This window comes from Nothoprocta perdicaria, unplaced genomic scaffold (assembly GCF_003342845.1).
Source record: "Nothoprocta perdicaria isolate Ctin4 unplaced genomic scaffold, notPer1 scaffold_18, whole genome shotgun sequence".
NCBI lineage: Eukaryota > Metazoa > Chordata > Aves > Tinamiformes > Tinamidae > Nothoprocta > Nothoprocta perdicaria.
The window spans coordinates 3329002-3347260 of record NW_020454982.1 but is presented as its reverse complement, the minus strand read 5'-3'; the positions used below and the strand labels follow the sequence as shown (position 1 = coordinate 3347260).

Sequence of the window (18259 nt, the reverse complement as noted above, 5' to 3'; positions counted from 1 at the left end):
ACTTGCCTTAAAATTAGGTGCCCACAAGAAACCATGCTTAATTCACAAACTGCCTTAAAATCTTTACAATCCTCACAGAGGCAGAGAGAGCACACTCATAGCTACCAGCTGTCTACAGCACTATGAATTTATATGTCATCACAATACTCCAATCCAGTCTGCAAATCCAAAGCTTGATGAGCAATGTGTGCTCCAGACCATTTATTCACCGCGTTATTCATTTATCCTTTCAGGAACAGTTAATTTCTCATTCAATGAATGAGAATAACCTACTAGGAAAACTTCAGCCATCAGAATGTACTGCCAATTTCCTTCCAAACTGAAATATTCCTCAAGTAAAAAGGTTTCTGCCCATATTTAAGGAAAGATTACCTTTTGCAGACAGAACAGTCCCTACTGTCTACAGAGTCTTTTGAAATGCAAATCTATGAGATTCTATCATCTGTGGCTCTGCAGGATTTTTTGGAAATGGTTCTTGTCTGCTTCTCGCACTGCTCCTGGACTCCTGGTTTCCACAAAAGGATGGCAGCAGTAACAACCCTGAAAGCTCCTCAGTAAACTGCACAAGGGAAGGATCAGAATCCCTCACAAGCAGCAAAGGATATCTCCCCCCCGCCACTCCCTTCCCAAAGGATACCACATCCTTACTCCTAGTACTGATATAAAAGCAGTCTCCAGTTATCCATCCAACCTACACATCTGTCCTACCTATGAAACTGATCTGTTGCAATACTCTTCTCAGTATCCAATTTTTCATCATTAGTAGAAATCCTTCTGCTCATCACTTTTTGTAAGTAAGTTCCAATTTATTGCAACATTACTCCCAGTTGAGAAAAAGATAAGAGGAAAAAAATATATAAAAAAAGGATTTTCTGTCTTTTACAGAACAGTTCCTCCTTCATTCGTGTTACCAAATTTCTTTCTGACGTGTTATTTCCCAGCCTGTAAAATCTTTACCCTGCTAATCACTTCAGATTTTCTCCTCTCTTGCTGGAGAGCACCAATATTAACTATATTGTCACCATAAGAAATACTTTACTACTAAAATTTGCATCAATAATATAAACTTAAGATCTTGAATAGTCAATGCTAAAAATGGACGATATCCCCCACACTAAAAGGCAACAAATTTTATGTCAATATTTTTATTAGAATAGACAACAGTTCAGGGAACACTTAGTAAAGAAGTTAATGCTTGCTACCCGTACAATGAAAGTTGATACAAGGATCCAGGATAATAAGCATAACAACTAACGCAACAACATTTACAGAACCCAGAAGAGAAAGACCTTGGCAGAGACTTAAGCCGTTTTTTTTTCCTTCAATGAATACCAATCTAACAGTAACAACATCAACCAAAAAAAATATTTTGAGTACAGGATAACAAAGATAAATTATTTGATTCAATATATTCTATAGATATTTTCAACTAGATAGATTTATGGTTACATTTTGCCTTTAATAAACATTTCCCATTTTCATCCACTTTCATATTTAGGACATACATTATTCTGAATCAGAGTTCTATCAACTGTGCCAGAATCAAAATATTTCTAACTTCTTATAACCCTACAGAGAAATTAAACAGACATTACATTAACCATTTTGAATTATCCATAACGTTTAATGGAAATAGAAGCCATGAGGTCTTAAATGCTCAGAAAATGCCTTCCAAAACCCCGAAAGCCTCCTGCACACCCTCACACTGACCTGTGTCTGCTTTATATTTAAGTGTAATTACTTTACAGTATCACTGTATTTATCTGGACAATAAAAGTTTATCTTCAGTAATGTGCAGGGCTAACCATAGATGAACATATAGGTATGAAAATTTCAGCTGTAGCGAGAACAGCGACTGCTCTATCAGTGATATTAGGATTCAGAAGGATGCCCAGCCCTCAGTTAGGGGCTTAACACATGTGCTACATAATTCTCTGTTTTACAGTGGTTTCATTACTAACCATAAAAACTGTAACACTGAAACTGTATAAACAAGCTGAACAGTGTTTTTACTGTAAAACATGACTGTAATGTAAATATTTGTCTTTCCCTTTTCTCAGCATCTGTAATGAGAGCAAATCCACGCCATATGTTTACAGTGTATGAAAAAATAGATCTCAACAATTCGTCCATGTAAATGTTGGCTAAACTTTAATGTTTTCGACTTGGTGGGTGTTTCTCCTATCCCCAGAAGATTCCTTGCAAATCATGGAAAACCTCCTTGCTCTTGTCAGAGACTATTCACAGGCTTGTCTGTTTTTTTATAAATGAATCTCACAGAAGAGCCTCAAGATCACAGATTTCTCCCTGATAGCAAGATCAATACCTCTGACAGGTTGAGACATGTCCATGTGGACAGTTACACTCCCAATACACAAATTTGCAAACTGGAAGAAGCTGCCACCTCAAAACATATGAGAAGACTTTAAAATACAAAAACTACTGCTTACTGGCCCCTTACATAAGCAGGGTGCATTACATTGAGGGCTTCATAGCACTGCATATGCCTTTTGACACAGCTTAAAGCTACATTTACCATGTAACAGCTCATTTTCTAGCTGCACTGGGAAGACAACAGCACAACCACATCACCATTTCAGCAGTCGGCTCCACGGATACGCCCTCCTGCAGGAGCTCACTGAATTATATAACATTATGGCCAACGTCTTTCATAGCGCTCTCAACCAGCACCAGCGCTAATAACATCTGATTAATGCTCCTATCATCAGCTCTGCTGGTAACATCTAGACTAAGTCGATTCACATTACAGTCAATTGAAAGATTGTTTCACTTAAAGGATCTGATCCAAACCTTCCTAAAGGAGGAAACATTGTATTGGGCAACAGCAATAGTGTTTTAGTTTGAATATCCATGGCTGCAAGCAAAGTGAGGTGGCCAGAGCTTCTGTTTTGTCCTGTTTTAACCACTACCACCTACCTTAGTGAAAACCCTCCCTCTCTCTAGAGGGCCTTTTCTCTACAGCAAGGTTCAAACAATTCTTCAGCGTGGTCACCTACTCAGAGCTCCGGAGAACGAAATGTCTGCAGCCCTTCACAGCTCCACACGCTGCTCTGCGAGGGCCCTGGCCCCACGGACACACAGCTTTAGAATGTGATACCATATTATAAAACAATGACAGTATTAGAAATATTTTCACAGAAATGTGTATGTTCTGCAGTATTATATCCAGAAATATTTTCTATTTGAAGAGGTTACCTTTTAAAAGCTTTTATTTAACACTTGCTTAGTATTTTGGAGTTTCCCACATGGTATCAAGAGACAAAGTCTCAAACTGTTTCTGCTGGGTAGCAGAGTGTTTTACAGAGCTACATCCTACGGACACCCCAGAACCAGTAAACCAAGGGCGGCAGCAGAGACTAAGCACGAGCTGGCAAGTCAGCGCTACTAGTCCTAGTCCTCCTTCCTTCAAGGGGGAAAAAACAAACAAGAAGAAACTGTGGGTAAACACACAGCAATATGCATGGAGCCCCTGCTTGCACTGCAAGATTACAAGTAGAATACAAAGACTCACTTAACAGCTTTTAATTTCATACAGTTACTTATCAGCAGGAATATAAATCACTCCCTAGGTGGAGAATTCTTTGGGGAAAGGAAAACAATAAGTCAGGTTTATTTTTCCAGAGGTACTCTTGCTTCTATTGTTGCATCTGTATCTTAGATATTCTCATATATAAATGAAAATAATATTTTAAAGCAGTTTAATCTTTCTTTGATGTAACTAAAGGCTTAATCCAGAGCAATAATTACATAAGAAACATTATACTTTTTATGAAATATTAAACCTGCAATTTATCTTTTAATATCTACTTCAAAGTCTACTTGACAGGAATAAATAAATGAGCATTCCTTGGCAATAAAACCTGTAATTCATGAAATATTTTATTCATCCATTTTCCTGAGAATACCACTAACATCTAGAGCTATGTAGTCCTATCCAACCATTATGCTTATACTCAATTAGAAAATTATATCAATAATAATGTAAAATAAATTACCTAGCTTCTCTTCCCAGAGCATAGACTTTAATGTTCGTCAAAGCAACTACGTGTACAAACAGCACTGTGGTGTTTTTCATCACGCCTTAAAGTCAATTAAGCTACGAATTGGAACAATCATTCCTCTTTTGCAGAGTATTGATGTTTTTTTCTTGGCTGCTTTCAGGCCTTTTCACTACTCAAGGAGAGATTTGTGTTTGACAATTTCTTTCTGATTAAAATGAATCATAACTCTAGAATTCTAATTTCCTTTTTTTTCTGAACAAGAAATTATCAAACAGTTTTAAATTGATATTGAATGTCATCGTGCATGAACAACATTCATTTTCAGGATATCAAATGTAGAGCTATAGTGATCTCTCTTTGTCTGCCTCTTTTACATTCTCTATGTATATAAAGAATATCAGCTTGCACCAATATAATCAACTACATCTCTCTATAAAAATTGTATTTGACAGACTAGCTGGACCAGTCACATTAAAACCTGTCACATCGCTTTGCAAGAGGCAATTCCCTCTAGCTGCAATATTATCACAAATTCTGCTCTACTTTAGAAAGAAAATATCCGAAATACTGCAGGCTGCAAACAAATGTCATAGTTATCAAAAATAATTAGCAAGTTTGTAACAGCAATCCCTACCCAACTGGTTCAAATTCTCTATAAAGCAGTGCTTTAGACAAACTGCTGAAAAAAAACTTTTCTAGATTTGTCTCCAACAGCCAATTAAGATCAATATGAATTTGTTTTTAAATGTCTAGAATAGCAGCTCATCTGCCAAATCTTGTTTTCTCTGGTTACTCCTACTGTTTTGTAAAAACCTTAACAAATGGTCTTTTCATGCCATTTAGCTGTCCCAGTTTCTCTTTAGAAACTTGATTTTCAGTATTCAGTAAAAGCAGACTATTGTGAAACTTTTTTTTGCCTAATGACTTACTTAAAAATACAACAGGGCCAAAAAAGAAAATGTGCACTGCTGCAGACATGTATTTTATGGCACTCTAGACTGTGATCTCGCAAGTAAACTCACTAACAAAACCAGCTGTATTGTTTTCCTAAAGTGCTGTTATGTATCCAAAACTTTATTTTTGAATACTGCATTGCAGCAGAATTAAGAATTATACTTTCCCACAATATTTCAGACTTTAGTTTAATACAGATCCATTAGATAATTGTCACCTTCAAATAATAATGGCTATTTAAGTATTTTTAATTACTTATTTTGTACTCTTATAAAAGAACCAAAACTCTTTTCTGCTTCTTTCATAACGAATGGCAAATGCTCTATATCAAACAAAAAGATGAAAGAGTTTGAGTTTTAGAGAACACTGCCCCACATAAGAAGTATCACAATGTACACCTGCTTTTGGTTATGGACATTTGCTACTATAAAACCACCACTTTCATTATGGTACACTTACAATCACATACGTAACGAACAAAAAAGGCTTTTGAAGCAAGCAGCTGAAGCAGGCTTTTATCTAGCCCAGAATTCCTACCGCACCAAAACATTGAACACGAAAGCATTGATAACTTTGATTCAGTCTCAAAATCATCCAGGAGAAAACAAAGCCGGCAGATAGCTCTGCCGATGTCAAATATGAGCAACTACAGGAAGCTTTAAGGTTGCGTCCTGAAGAGGTGCACTTTTAAGAAATAGTTCTAAATTGCAAAAATCAAGTGAACCAATTTCTTTAAATCATTTTACTTCCCCTAGAAATAACGAGGGCAAAAATTGCTGATGTTTAAAAGTTCTTTACAAGAGGATACGATAGTTAGACCTACATAAAAAGCATTTGGCTGAACTACATTCAGGAGGTATGGATATTTTTCTTCAATTCTAAGAGTTTTTTTTTTTAATTAACAACTCTACTTTGCAGTTATACACCTATAATTCACAAAATTATTTTTGAATCAATATTTTATTATCAATCAAATTAATCTTTGTCTTTATTTTCAGCAACTGACATTGGGACAGGATTTTGTGTTTGTTTTCCTCAAGATTGCTTGCAATTCAATGCAAATTTTAAGCATCTTGTAATTCATCAACTAATTCTCTCCTGGTTACACACTCCAAGTAATTAAAGTTCAGTAATAACTTATTCTTTCTGCTCCAGCACCTGCATTTCATTTGTTTATTTCCCCAGAATCATAAATCTGAGGGACTGTCAAAGTGCCACAATATTAGTGCAATAATCAAAGTTAATTAGTCCCTCTCAATAAACAACAACAAAGCCATTACAAAGAGGCATTGAAGGCTTTCCAGCTACCCAGTTTACAGATGAGCTGCTTTTCTGAACAATTAGAATTTGAAAACTGTTCATAAATAAATGTAATGTTTCTGAAGTAACTTGAACTTCAGTGATCTTCATTCAGTTACCAATTTATTAACTTTTGGTGAGATAATACAAGAACTAACACAAGTATTCCTGAACTCCCATTGCCTTCAAATAGTTAAAAAAACCTTAGAAATGAGTGATACATTTCCAATTAAAAAGGAGTCAGGCAAATTTTAAACAAACAAAAGCCTTATCCCCTGCTACTGAAAGAGAACCAGAAGTGAGCACCTTTGATGGAAAAGAAAGGTGTCATCAGTGGCAAGGAGAGGAAAATAAAGTCATTAAGTTCACCTGTACAAGAGAAGATGCTTAAATTGGAAAACATCGTTTCTTGAAGCAGCTTGTTGTACCAGAAGTCTACAGTAGTACTACGAGGATCACTTCTTTGGAAATAATATTTTGTAAATAAGCACTACATTTGTCTTTCCACTAGTAAACATCTTCCAACTATTATGTGAATACACTAATATTACTGAGTGCTTTCCCCTGTCATCTGGGAGCAGTTATTTTCAAAGCCTGGGAAGCAAATTCCAACACTCATTGCTAATTTTAACAGAATATGAAGAAAATTCCAACAATATAATGCTGCAGTTCATTATTCAAGTAAAGCATACAGGACCAAGTGAAAAGATCATCTCCTGGAAGTCAGCAGTCATAGCAAGCTTAGACAAAACTTTCTGCAAACCCTACTAGTAAATTAATGGTTGTAGGGGGAATAAGTTAAGAATGCTGCATATGTGTTAGTAAGGGCCACAGACAGCCCGAAAAGAAAGGGGCAGGAGGAGTTAGAAGTGAAAGGGGAGCAAGGAATACAGAAAAAGAGGAGTGTTTACTTGCATGACAAAGTGGAAGAAGAAAAAAAAAATCAGAAGGAAGAAACAAAAACGGTAAGGCAGACTGCCTACTAGCAATGGTGTTGAGGCTAAGGGATTGAGAAAAAATGTTTTTAGCTGTGAAAGTTACATGAATGATCACCTGAATTCTCACATAGTGCAAAAACTACAGGCATAATAACAAATGTGGCTAATAGCCAAGTCTTCGCACTCCACTCGTTATACATTTTGGTACTTAAATTGTCCTGTCCTAATAATTAGAAAACATGTTTTGGTTGCCCTTTCAAACTTACAAAGCCCTTTATATATAACATGGCTAACAGGATGTCAAGCCCCACAATTTACATGGCTATAGAAAACAAAATATCTCTATTGATCTGATATAGCAGTGACTGAACAGAGCATTACCAAATAAAAGGTTTTTCCACCTTCAAATGCACATGCAGAAACTAATTACTGCTTGTACTATAAAGAAGTCTTTGTATTTGTGCTTTATTTTGAAACTACAAATACAGCTTAACATTGGACACTACAGGTATTTACTTACCCATTCTGTAAGAATGCGCTGCACAGCATCATTGCCCCTTGACATATTTCTGCAGGCCAGGATAACATAAGCCCCATGCAGTGCAAGAGACTTTGCAGTTTCAAAACCTATGATAAAACATTTTCCTAGTCAGATATGTATACATCTTAACAAATCAGAGTTATAAAATTACTGCACACAAGGAAAAGGGAACACAGGCATAACAAACTTAATTCACCACCAGCAAGGCATTATCACATTCCTAAAAAACAAATCTACCTCAGTAAATCATAATCTATTACAGTATGTTATTATACATCACTTAATCTTTGCTAAAATATTTTGGATAAATTCCTGAGTAAATTCACGAGTGAACACAAGTAAATTCGTGTTTTTGTCCTATCATCATTTGATATGGAGAACAACTTTTCATGACTATTCTCATTATAAAGAGATTGGTCATTGGATAAACCAGACAATCCAGTAAGAAAAGAAGATAGTTCACACTCCACTACAGTTCAAATATCCCATGAATCTATATCCCAGTTTTCTTGCATACAGACTTTCAGTCTTATTATTAAGCAACTCTGTTAATCAATTATTTCCTATTCTGTATTTGGGTTCTAGATAGACTCATTTAATTGGAAATATTTACTGCAATTTACACTAGGAGATGAGGAGTCTTTGGGAGAGTAAAATCCTTGTGCCCGCCTTGATATAGGCATTAAGTCAGAAACTGGGTTTCTTTGGGGTGAGCTGCTATGCATTTACAGTGTACTCAAGGTGAGCATTGGGCATCTCTCTCAATGGAGAGCAGTATCTATGAAAGTGCAACTTCCATCCACAGAAATACCATTTCCAAGAGGTGTGGCACAGCTTAAGAAGTTCCAATTAGACAAACTTAAACTAGAAAGGAAGAATCAAACTGAAATACCCACCGAGTACGTGCAGAATAGGAAGAGGATATCTGTTCAAGCACTATGACATTTCAAGCTTGTTCATGTTTTCCTTTAGAAATTGTTTACCTAAAAAGCCTATTAAGATGGGCTGCCTCACTTTCAAAAACCCCTGGAGCAACAAAATTCAGTTACAGCACGAGACATAACTTACACTATAGAAACAACAGACACCAGGACAAATTTATACCATTCTCTGCAATTACATACTTATGGCATTTAAGTCCAAGTAATTTTCTTGTATCTTCAGACATTCATTGTACCAAGCAACTGTAATTACCTGGCTAATTTGTTGCATGCACATGAATTCAGCTGCAGCATGTGCAAAGATTTCCCCTTTTCCTAATTCAACTTCAAATGTATTTAACCATGATTTTTCATGCAACTCATGTAAGACATGCTGCACCAGAGCACTATTAGCTAGCTAAATGCATCTTGTTTTGTACAACACCACTTACTTTTACTAGCCTACCATATTACTAAAAACTGGGCAGAATCTCTGGAAATACCATTCTTTTTCACCAGGATGTACAGAGATATGGAGCTAACAATCAGTTTGTTAGCTAAATGTGCCAGCATTTAGCTAACTCTACCTCATGTTATAACACATTATTGTGCAAAATAATGAACTCCATGTCCCTATCAGCTACAGTCAATAACTTGATTCTCATTACCATGAAAAGTGGGGAAGATTAAAAACCAAACTGAGTAAAATTACTTAGTGCAGCTACTTACATGCAGCAACTTCAGGTTATTTAGCACCACTGCAATTTTTCTCTGCAAACTTGCTGGTCCCCCAAGCACTCCCCTTTAAAGTTTACTGTTCTCTGGGCTACTAAAGGATTTCTATTTATTTTATTTTTTTACAGTTATAGGTAGAATCTTCTACTTTTTGAATCCTCCCATGAAACGGTGCTCAAAAAGGTTCCAGTTCAAGGCAAAGAAGTTAATGCATTAAATGCTTCACATGGCTCAACGGAGTTTAAACACATCCGCCTACCAACTGGCTCAGTAATGCAAAGAATACAGCATTTGTAGCTGTGTCCACAAAACACATCTTTACAGGCCTTAAATCCTAATAAGCAGCACAATTAAGGATTTTCACAGTATACTAAACAACTAAGTGGGAGCTTAGAAGAGTTTCAAACTGGAAAACCTGAAGTAGGAGTTAGACACTATCTACTAACGGTTCTTTCCCCTTCCATTCCACAGGCAAAGTGAGGGGTGGAAGGGGGAGACTGCAGTACAGTTGAAGAAATTACTAAAGGTTTTGGCAATAACTTTTGCCTTTGAACAAACTATTTTCATGTTTTCAATAAACGGCTAATTTTGAAGTCTCACCATAATATAAGAATCAAGCATTTAAACTACCAAATTCTGATCTCATCTCTGTCAAGAAAAGCTTCTGTCTATGTAAAAACTATTGTGAATCGAAATCTACATAGAACATGGATCCATATACCAAAATTAAACCACACATACACAAAAAAACCCCAAAACACAGTATTCCTAATGTTCAAGTATGTTGTCCTACAGTCACTTACAAAGTTGAGATATCCACCAAAATGTCATAGAATTACACGCTCCAATAACATATTTTGGTAAAGCTACCATACTACAAACCTCTATAAAACAGTTACAGGGAATTCACCAATTCAACAATCTGATTGTTTGAAGGAGATATTTTTCAAGTGGATTGTGTACCATCTCCCCCAAGCATGTAGTAAAGAATGCATATCAGAGTAAACACATAGTTTACTTTCTTACACACATATATTTTACTTCTCTTTATTCCAAATGCAGGTTAAGAATTTGAGCACAGAAAAAGAAATTCAAAGAGTCATTTCAAAGGTTTTTTTCAGCTTCTTTTGAATTGCTGCGATGCTATCTTTCTTTTCAACAGCTTAGGCCTCATTTTAGAAGTTCCTGGTCTCTTCAAGATCATTTCTTCCTTTCTCTCCATTGATAGAAGAGGAGCTTTAGAGGCCCCAAATTTCTAAAGTTTCTTCACATATGCTTCAGTAATGATATAAAGCCACCATGAGTCCAGCCATCCTTGAGCTCTATGTCACAGAGAATGTGAACCTAAACTAAAGGGGAAGCCAGAAGAAAAACTTTCGTTCTTTTACTACAGTAAATACAAAAGTTGAGTTAACAAAAGTGATCTCTGAAGCTAGAAGCAAAAAGCATTAAGCTATTTGTGTTGTGGTTTTCTGGTCTTTCCTACACCGACAGGTTATTTACAAACTTTAGAACAGGAGAAACACCCTGATTTAAGGGCACAAAATGTGAGAGTCAAGAGAACTTTCCTCTACACAGAAGTGATACAGAAGACAATGTAACAGGGATGTTGGGTTTTTTTCTCCCCCCCACCCCCCCCACCCCGGTCTTTGTTTCAAGTTCTTTTCAGAACTTGAACTTGCATCTCTGATACTCTCACATTCAGCACAAATCCGAATATAGTACTTAATTTTTCTTCCATTTTAAGATCTTCTGGAGAAAGTATTTCCATTAGGCCAATGTGTTTTTACAATATAAATCCTACATCTTGCTTAAGAAATCTCCTTATCATTTGGAGAAAACCAACAAAACCTCAGCAGTTTTAAGCCAGCAAACAGTATGTACACAAAACTTTCTAAAGTCTTTTGCTTTTTAAACCCTTAAAATTTTGGTAAGGCACAACAATTACTAAACAGGCAGTGCATCTGCAATATATAATCACTATCTACCCAAATCATGATTACCTCTACATTAAAGAAAAAATCTACAAAAACAACGCATTTCAGGTGAAAATGTTACTCCTTCCAAAAACCTTTGTCTTGAGAGCAAAAGTTTACAGAATAAGTTTTTTTTTTCCTATATCAAAAGCAGATCAGGTTTTAGTTTCAGGATACAGAAGGGAATCTTTCAGAGGAGAACCGTTCCACAATACATGCTGCCTTAATACTTTCAAAAAAAATATAACACAATATAAATGAAAAGTAATTTAAATACAGTTTTACTGCAGATGAGGGTGAACTGGCACTATATAGACATAGATACATAGATATCTAAATTCACTTTTCAGCCTCCAGAAGCACAAAGCATATCATACACCAGGACAAAGAACAAAATTTTTGTCTGCAATCATTATTTCAACATAAATATTTATGATAAAAATCTCAGCCATCATTCAAGTTGCTTCAAATGTAAGTTCCCAAAACAAATGCAATGCTACCATTCTTTAGAATACTAGTTTTAAAAGCCCACTAAAATATGCTAAAGCTACCTCTATATTTCTGCATATTTGTTGGTATGTGGTAAAACATATTGTCATAGAGAAGTCTGATCGTAACTGAAAGATGCATCCTGCCTCTCCCTTTGTGTGCTGATGGGACAGATGTGTTTTTCTTGGATTCATGAATCTCAAAAAAACAACCAAAATCAATTAGGATGACTAATGCATTTGTTCTGTTTTCAATCCAGGCAACTTTAAAATATGCACTCCCTTTATATGTTACACTTTGTGTAGTTATTCTTAATAATAAAGTTACACTGCCATTGACACTGACAAAACTTGTTTGTTTTCAAGGGATCATAAAAACAGACAATATGATACAGAATCCTTTAAAATGACTGGTATAAAAAGACACACGACCCATTATTTCTGAAAAGAAAACAAAAAAAAACAAACACCAGACTAAGATGCATTATTTGAGGCAAAGAAAGCTAAACACATTACTGAAGGTCTAGAAGCAACTAAGGACAAGATGTGTTGCCTACATCAGATACTTACATTACCCAGAGGCTGTGGACACAGCCACGGTCACAGGCAGATTTAGCCCATACTCCAGCTGGACTCGCAGGGACTCCTACCAGCTCCCTGTGAACGATGGCACTGCTGCTTGTGCTCAAGTTTATGCAATTAAGATACACAGCTCAGACCTCAATCACTTCAGCTCTCAAAATCTAAACACAGACAACTATTTCAGATACCCAAAGGGACATTCTAGCAGCAAACTGATTCACAACTGCATGTCCTATATACTACACAGTAAGCTGCTATTACCCAACATAAAGACTGCAATAAGTCAGAGGCTCCACTCTGGAATAAACCCTAGTATGAAATACAGAAACTGTAGTACTACAGCATAAGTTAAACCAAATTACGTTTCTTTAAAAATATTTATTTATATCATTTACATAAGCAATGAAATAGTCTAAAATACATACATTATTTAGGTAAGTGGTAAAACAGGATTCTGTCCTGAACAGTACACAATTTACAGAAAGAGCCATCACAGGATTAAATATACACAGCCAGGCCCTGTTCTAATAAATTCACAATCCATGTCACAGAACAAGAAAGAGATGAACAGGCTAAACATCTCAACAGCAGTACTTGATTTCTGGCAGCCATTTCCCATCTCTCTTTCAGGAATGAGGCGAGGTAAGTTGTTTAAGCAGAAGAATGTATTAAAATACAAGAGTCACTTTAGGATCCTGTCAAAATTAGATACAGGAAGGATGCAGTTCACCGTTCCAGAATGGGTAAGATATCCCATGTGAAGATTTGGGTTACTTAAACTCTAGTTTTTCTGGATTAAATGGAATCCATTTAAACAGGATGGGTACCAACCTCCCCAGTTCAAAACTGGCAAACCTTTTAGGCGGGCTTTAAACTACGAAGGGAAGAGGGAGATGGAAAGCTGTTATGTAACTCAAATGATCCATCATGTGCTTCCGACATACAAAGTAAGGCAGGAGATGGACTTGTTCTGAAACAAAAGATGAAGAATAAGAAGAGTATTAACAAAATGTGTCTATATACAAAAGCAAAAAGAACGGAAAACAAGTAAGAATTAGAAGTCATTTCATTATAAGGCCTTAGGCAAAAATTAAAGTCCTCTTTGCCCCAGTTTCAATTAGGGCATTAAAGCATCCTACACATCTTTTAACTCTTAAATTAGCATGTAACATTCATTTACATGACCACATCTAAAGCCTACCTGCCAACAGCTGGATTCCAGGCAACCCACCAGACAGCTGAACAGCAATAATCTTCTAAAGGGTATGGCCAATCACAGCTCCACCTGATCTCAACTTTTTCATCTTCCAAAAAAGTTAGACCTTGCCTATTTTAGGGGGTGGTGAGAGAATGGGGCAATCAAGCTAAAAATAGATATGCCTACAGATTTTTTTTTTTTAAATCAGGTTAGGAAAGATTGCCAGGAGAACGCGCATACTAGTTTCTAAAAAACTGCTTGGACTACAATACTGTACTTTCAAATCTTGAAAGAACAAAGAAAGTTCTAAAAGCCACTGAGTAGAAGTCCAGCAATAAATGACAGCCAAAAATTACATGAATTCAAAAACTAAGACTGAGGCTACATTGCTCAGAAGGCTACAAATTTATCACATTTTAAAAAGAAAGGCTTATAGATTAGCATTAAATTCAAGAAATAAAATAAAAAAAATAAATAATAAGACTTGGCGTGTGGGTAATAACAGAATTATGAACCACAAATATCCTTCAGTTATAAAATATTTTGCAGAAGATGAAGCTACTTTTGTTTTTAGGAATCTTTCAGTTTAAGTGACAAAAATAGTAATTAAGAGATGAAAATGAATGCAGAAAATGTCTCAACTCACACATTGCCTGTTAGAAATGTTTCCCTATCTTACACTTTAGGATGGATATAACATCAGGCTCTTCCTCACAGTACAGTCCTATTCTCATTCTGTTATTTGGGTAAAATTCTATTTTAATTTTAATAGAAGCTTTGCTACTGACTTCAGGGAGGTCAGGATTTCAGTCTTTATCATACCAAGTTCCTATCTGCTTCCTTTCGCTTCCTTTTCAGCGGGGATTTACTGGTTCAGATTTGAGTTTCTAACACTTATAAAAACCTTATCACAATCACTTTTGAAACACTCAAAAAGGACACAAGATTCTTTCTTCTCGTGCGACCTTACAGCTCAGTATAGGTACTGATATCAAGAATTTCGCAGGCGATAAGCCAAAAACAACCTAACCATTAGTGTACATGCAAGTGCTGTAACTAGAGTTGACAGTATCTAGAAAAAAGCCACTGGATGTCTCACAGGGTACTGTCATGAGAAATCAGTAGTCATTTATCAACCTCTTCTGTCCTCACCATCTACAAGCATTCTAAATCCAAAGATACACATGCACAGGTAAGATTATTCAAAAAAAATAGCTGCAGAGCAATCAGCTTTCAAAACATGCAGCTTTGTGTCGCCTGAAAGACCAACTGAAAAGAACTGCAAGTAGTTCTCCCCTCTGGACTACGAAACATACAGTACTATGACTTGGTTTATAATGAGGAAAACCTTCCCTAAATTAAATACTTCAGAAAAAATTTAGAAAAGCTTTTAAGTTATTTTAAGTTCCATGGAGAGGTCTCAACTGTTACATAATGGTTAAGAAAACATGCATCACAGTGACTACTGTTTTGAAGATTCCATTGCAAAATAAATACCAGGAGGTACAGCACAGACATATAGCTCAATCCCATCCTTTTTAAAAGGATTCCATTACAAGGAGCAATCATTATTGAACCTTTTATCCCAGATGTAATTTCTTACACATTACAACAAGTTTCCCATGGATTGTGAATTTCAGCCAAGGTTGATCAAGTTCAATAACTTGGCTAACCGACCATGCATACTCCTCATTACAGGAGTAATAAATAGATTCATCAAAATGGACATGAAAAAGCAATATGAAGATCTGACAGCTTTTCCAGCTTTCTCAATAAGAAAAAATACACAAATCTGTAAAATCTTATAATATTTGCCATATTTAGTAAGTCAGTAAGTGCTTTACATAACAGAGCTATACTCATGTTAAACGTTATAAAGCCAGAGTATGCAGCGCTGTCACTCATGAAACTCTGTATCATGATATTCTATTGTAAAAAAATCTAAACAATAGCCTTGCAAATTAAAGCCAAAGACTGTCCTCTTCTATGCTTAGATTATTCAAAGTTTTTTTTAAAAAGGCTTTCTGCATTATTTTTCCCATTAATTCTTCATTAGATAGTTCTCATTGACAGAATTAATCTGTTGAAATCCAAGCAATAACATGAAACTAAAAACTGAGATGCATATCCAACAGTGAATTGCACCAAGCTTCCTCCCTGCCATCCTCCCTACCCAGATCACACTTTTAAATGCTTATAACCAAGAAACACTAATTTTCATTGTCACTGTTTGATTGGCTAAAGACAGCCAACGTGCAGGCCCTCAACACCACAGCCGTGCTGGCAGAAGACCCAAATGTAAAAGTTACACTTGCAAAACTGCACTTCAAGCAACTGATTTTTAGGCAATTTTATCCCTGCAAGGCAAAGTATTCACACACACTAGCTGCAGCTAGGCCAGCATTCCTTTTTCAGTTAATATACTGAAAAGATGCTTACATTAATACGGTTCTTAGAAAAGTAAAACACACACACACACACACATAGCACATACAAAACATTAACATATATTCATTCAGGAATAATTCATGTCCTTGAAAGCCCAATAAGTACAAAGTTATGCAGCATAAAGATTCTCTGGGACCATCAAGATTAAAAAAAAAGAGGTTTATATCTGTTGGTCTTTCTATCTTAGCCACCTGGTGGCTTCCATAAATATATGAAAATACATCTATTCCACTTTCCCACATACGAAACACTTTCACGAAAGGATACAACCATGCAAGACTGTAACAGTTCTCTTACCAGTTACACTGGTGAAGCAAGGAGTTTCCCAGAGACATAACATCCATCTCCTTCCTAAATCCCATGACTTCCCTTCTTTTAAACGATCCATTTACAACAGATACACTTACAGTAATTGTTCTTAATCAAAATGGGCGGAAGTTTCAACTTATTCATCCAATAGAATCCATGCATTTATTAGAGCTAACTTTGCTTCAAAGGCCCAGCACTTTGCAGAAACTGGAAGAACGATCTAGTTAACTGTGTGGGATGATTCAAGAAGTACTGGCAGAAGTTTGGTCCCACTCCTCCCATTTCTTTCCTGCTTTCATAAAAAAAGAATGGAACTAAGAAATCTCTGGAAAAACAAACATCTTCGCCATTTACTCGCTATATAATATCCTTTCACTAAATGTAAACCTTTTTGTAACTCTTTTTTGTAGAGAGTGTAGCTCAAAGTTCGCGTGCAAACAGAATTCAGAAAAACAACACTACAGACAAAAAACAAGAGATGTATTTTCTCTTAAATATTAGTTTCCCTAATGCAGAGAAACTTCTTTTTGAAGACTGGTAAAATTCAGAGAGTACAGTATAACTGCCAAAAAATACAAGATATTAAAATAAATTTGAAACAGGTAGCATTGTTGAGCAGTTCATTTGTGAAAGTTCTGCTCGTTGTACCATCTTTCAATTCTATTTCATCTGGAAGCCAAGCAGAGAAATTAAGAAGTAAGCCTGTTTTGAAAGAAAAAATATATGTGTATGTATTTCACAGAAAAACTGGTGATCCAATTCTAAAATACAATTGAACTTTTTTTATTGACATATTTGGATAAATGTGTGGACTTAGTTCTCTAAACCACATGCAGTACAGAAAGAAAACAAATATATTTAATACTGTCAGACTAATGCTATTAAAATGAGTCCTCCATGGTATTTGCAAGGGTCTGTTCTATTTCTCCCATATGATCTGTGTTTGACTCAAATGAGACCATTCACTGGTCTAATTAGGATTCTGCAAAGGTTACCTTCTTTGTGTGAAGACTGATAAAGCCAGCCTCAGTAAAAACGTCACCCACAAACAAGCTCAGGAACTTGAGGGACTAAAATGGTTTCCAAATAAACAAAATTTTACTCTCAGTGAGTAAAGAGCAGTTGATTTTTGATTTAAAAAAAAAAAAAGTGTTTCTTTTCACTACATTTTCTGTCTATGTTGCTGGGAAATTTAAGGCATATTGGCCAAAGCTAACCAGCACGCACTGGAGACTTACAAGGTCTTCATGGTAAGTTTAAAGAAAAATCTTTAAGAGCTTAATTTTCCTCCTCTTAGGGACAGCATATAGCAAGCTCATCCTCATTCGGCATAAGAAATGCAAGAGCATTTAACCACATCTGCCTTTAACAAGACTTCTTCGATCTAGAACATTTATTAATATAGGAAGTGCTCAACACTTTGCTGCATAAAAAAATAAATGTGTGGAATTGAGAATTTTTAGCAATATACATTATCACATCAGCAAAACAACCTTCCATCAGCTACCTGTATGAAGGGTGAAAGCAAACAATCCAACAGTAATCTGTCCATGTGCACTGAATCATTTAGTTACAGCCCACACCAGCACAGTTACTTAATTTACTTTAACAAAACAAGGGTTAACAGCTACTGGAAGCAACATTTTTTTGTAGAACAGAACTATAACAGAAAAGTATATGCATCTTAGGACCTTCTTGAATTAATATAGCTACTGGGTGCTTTCTGGAGCAAGATTTCTGGCTCTCCAATGTTTTAAAAATTCTATTCACACTTCGATGTTAAGATCATAGATGTTATTGGTTGAGGAATTACACTCCTACATTCCAGACTTCCAAAAATCTTACGTCT

General features: G+C 35.8%; 1 protein-coding gene across 1 annotated transcript in view; it reads right to left on the bottom strand.

The window, feature by feature from the left end:
* Window positions 1–18259, bottom strand: part of WWOX (WW domain containing oxidoreductase) — a 409787-nt gene that overhangs the window by 382803 nt on the left and 8725 nt on the right. The window contains exon 5 of the mRNA XM_026036572.1: window positions 7734–7840. Coding sequence (XP_025892357.1) covers window positions 7734–7840 — 107 coding nt within the window. The remainder of the gene's footprint in view (window positions 1–7733; window positions 7841–18259) is intronic.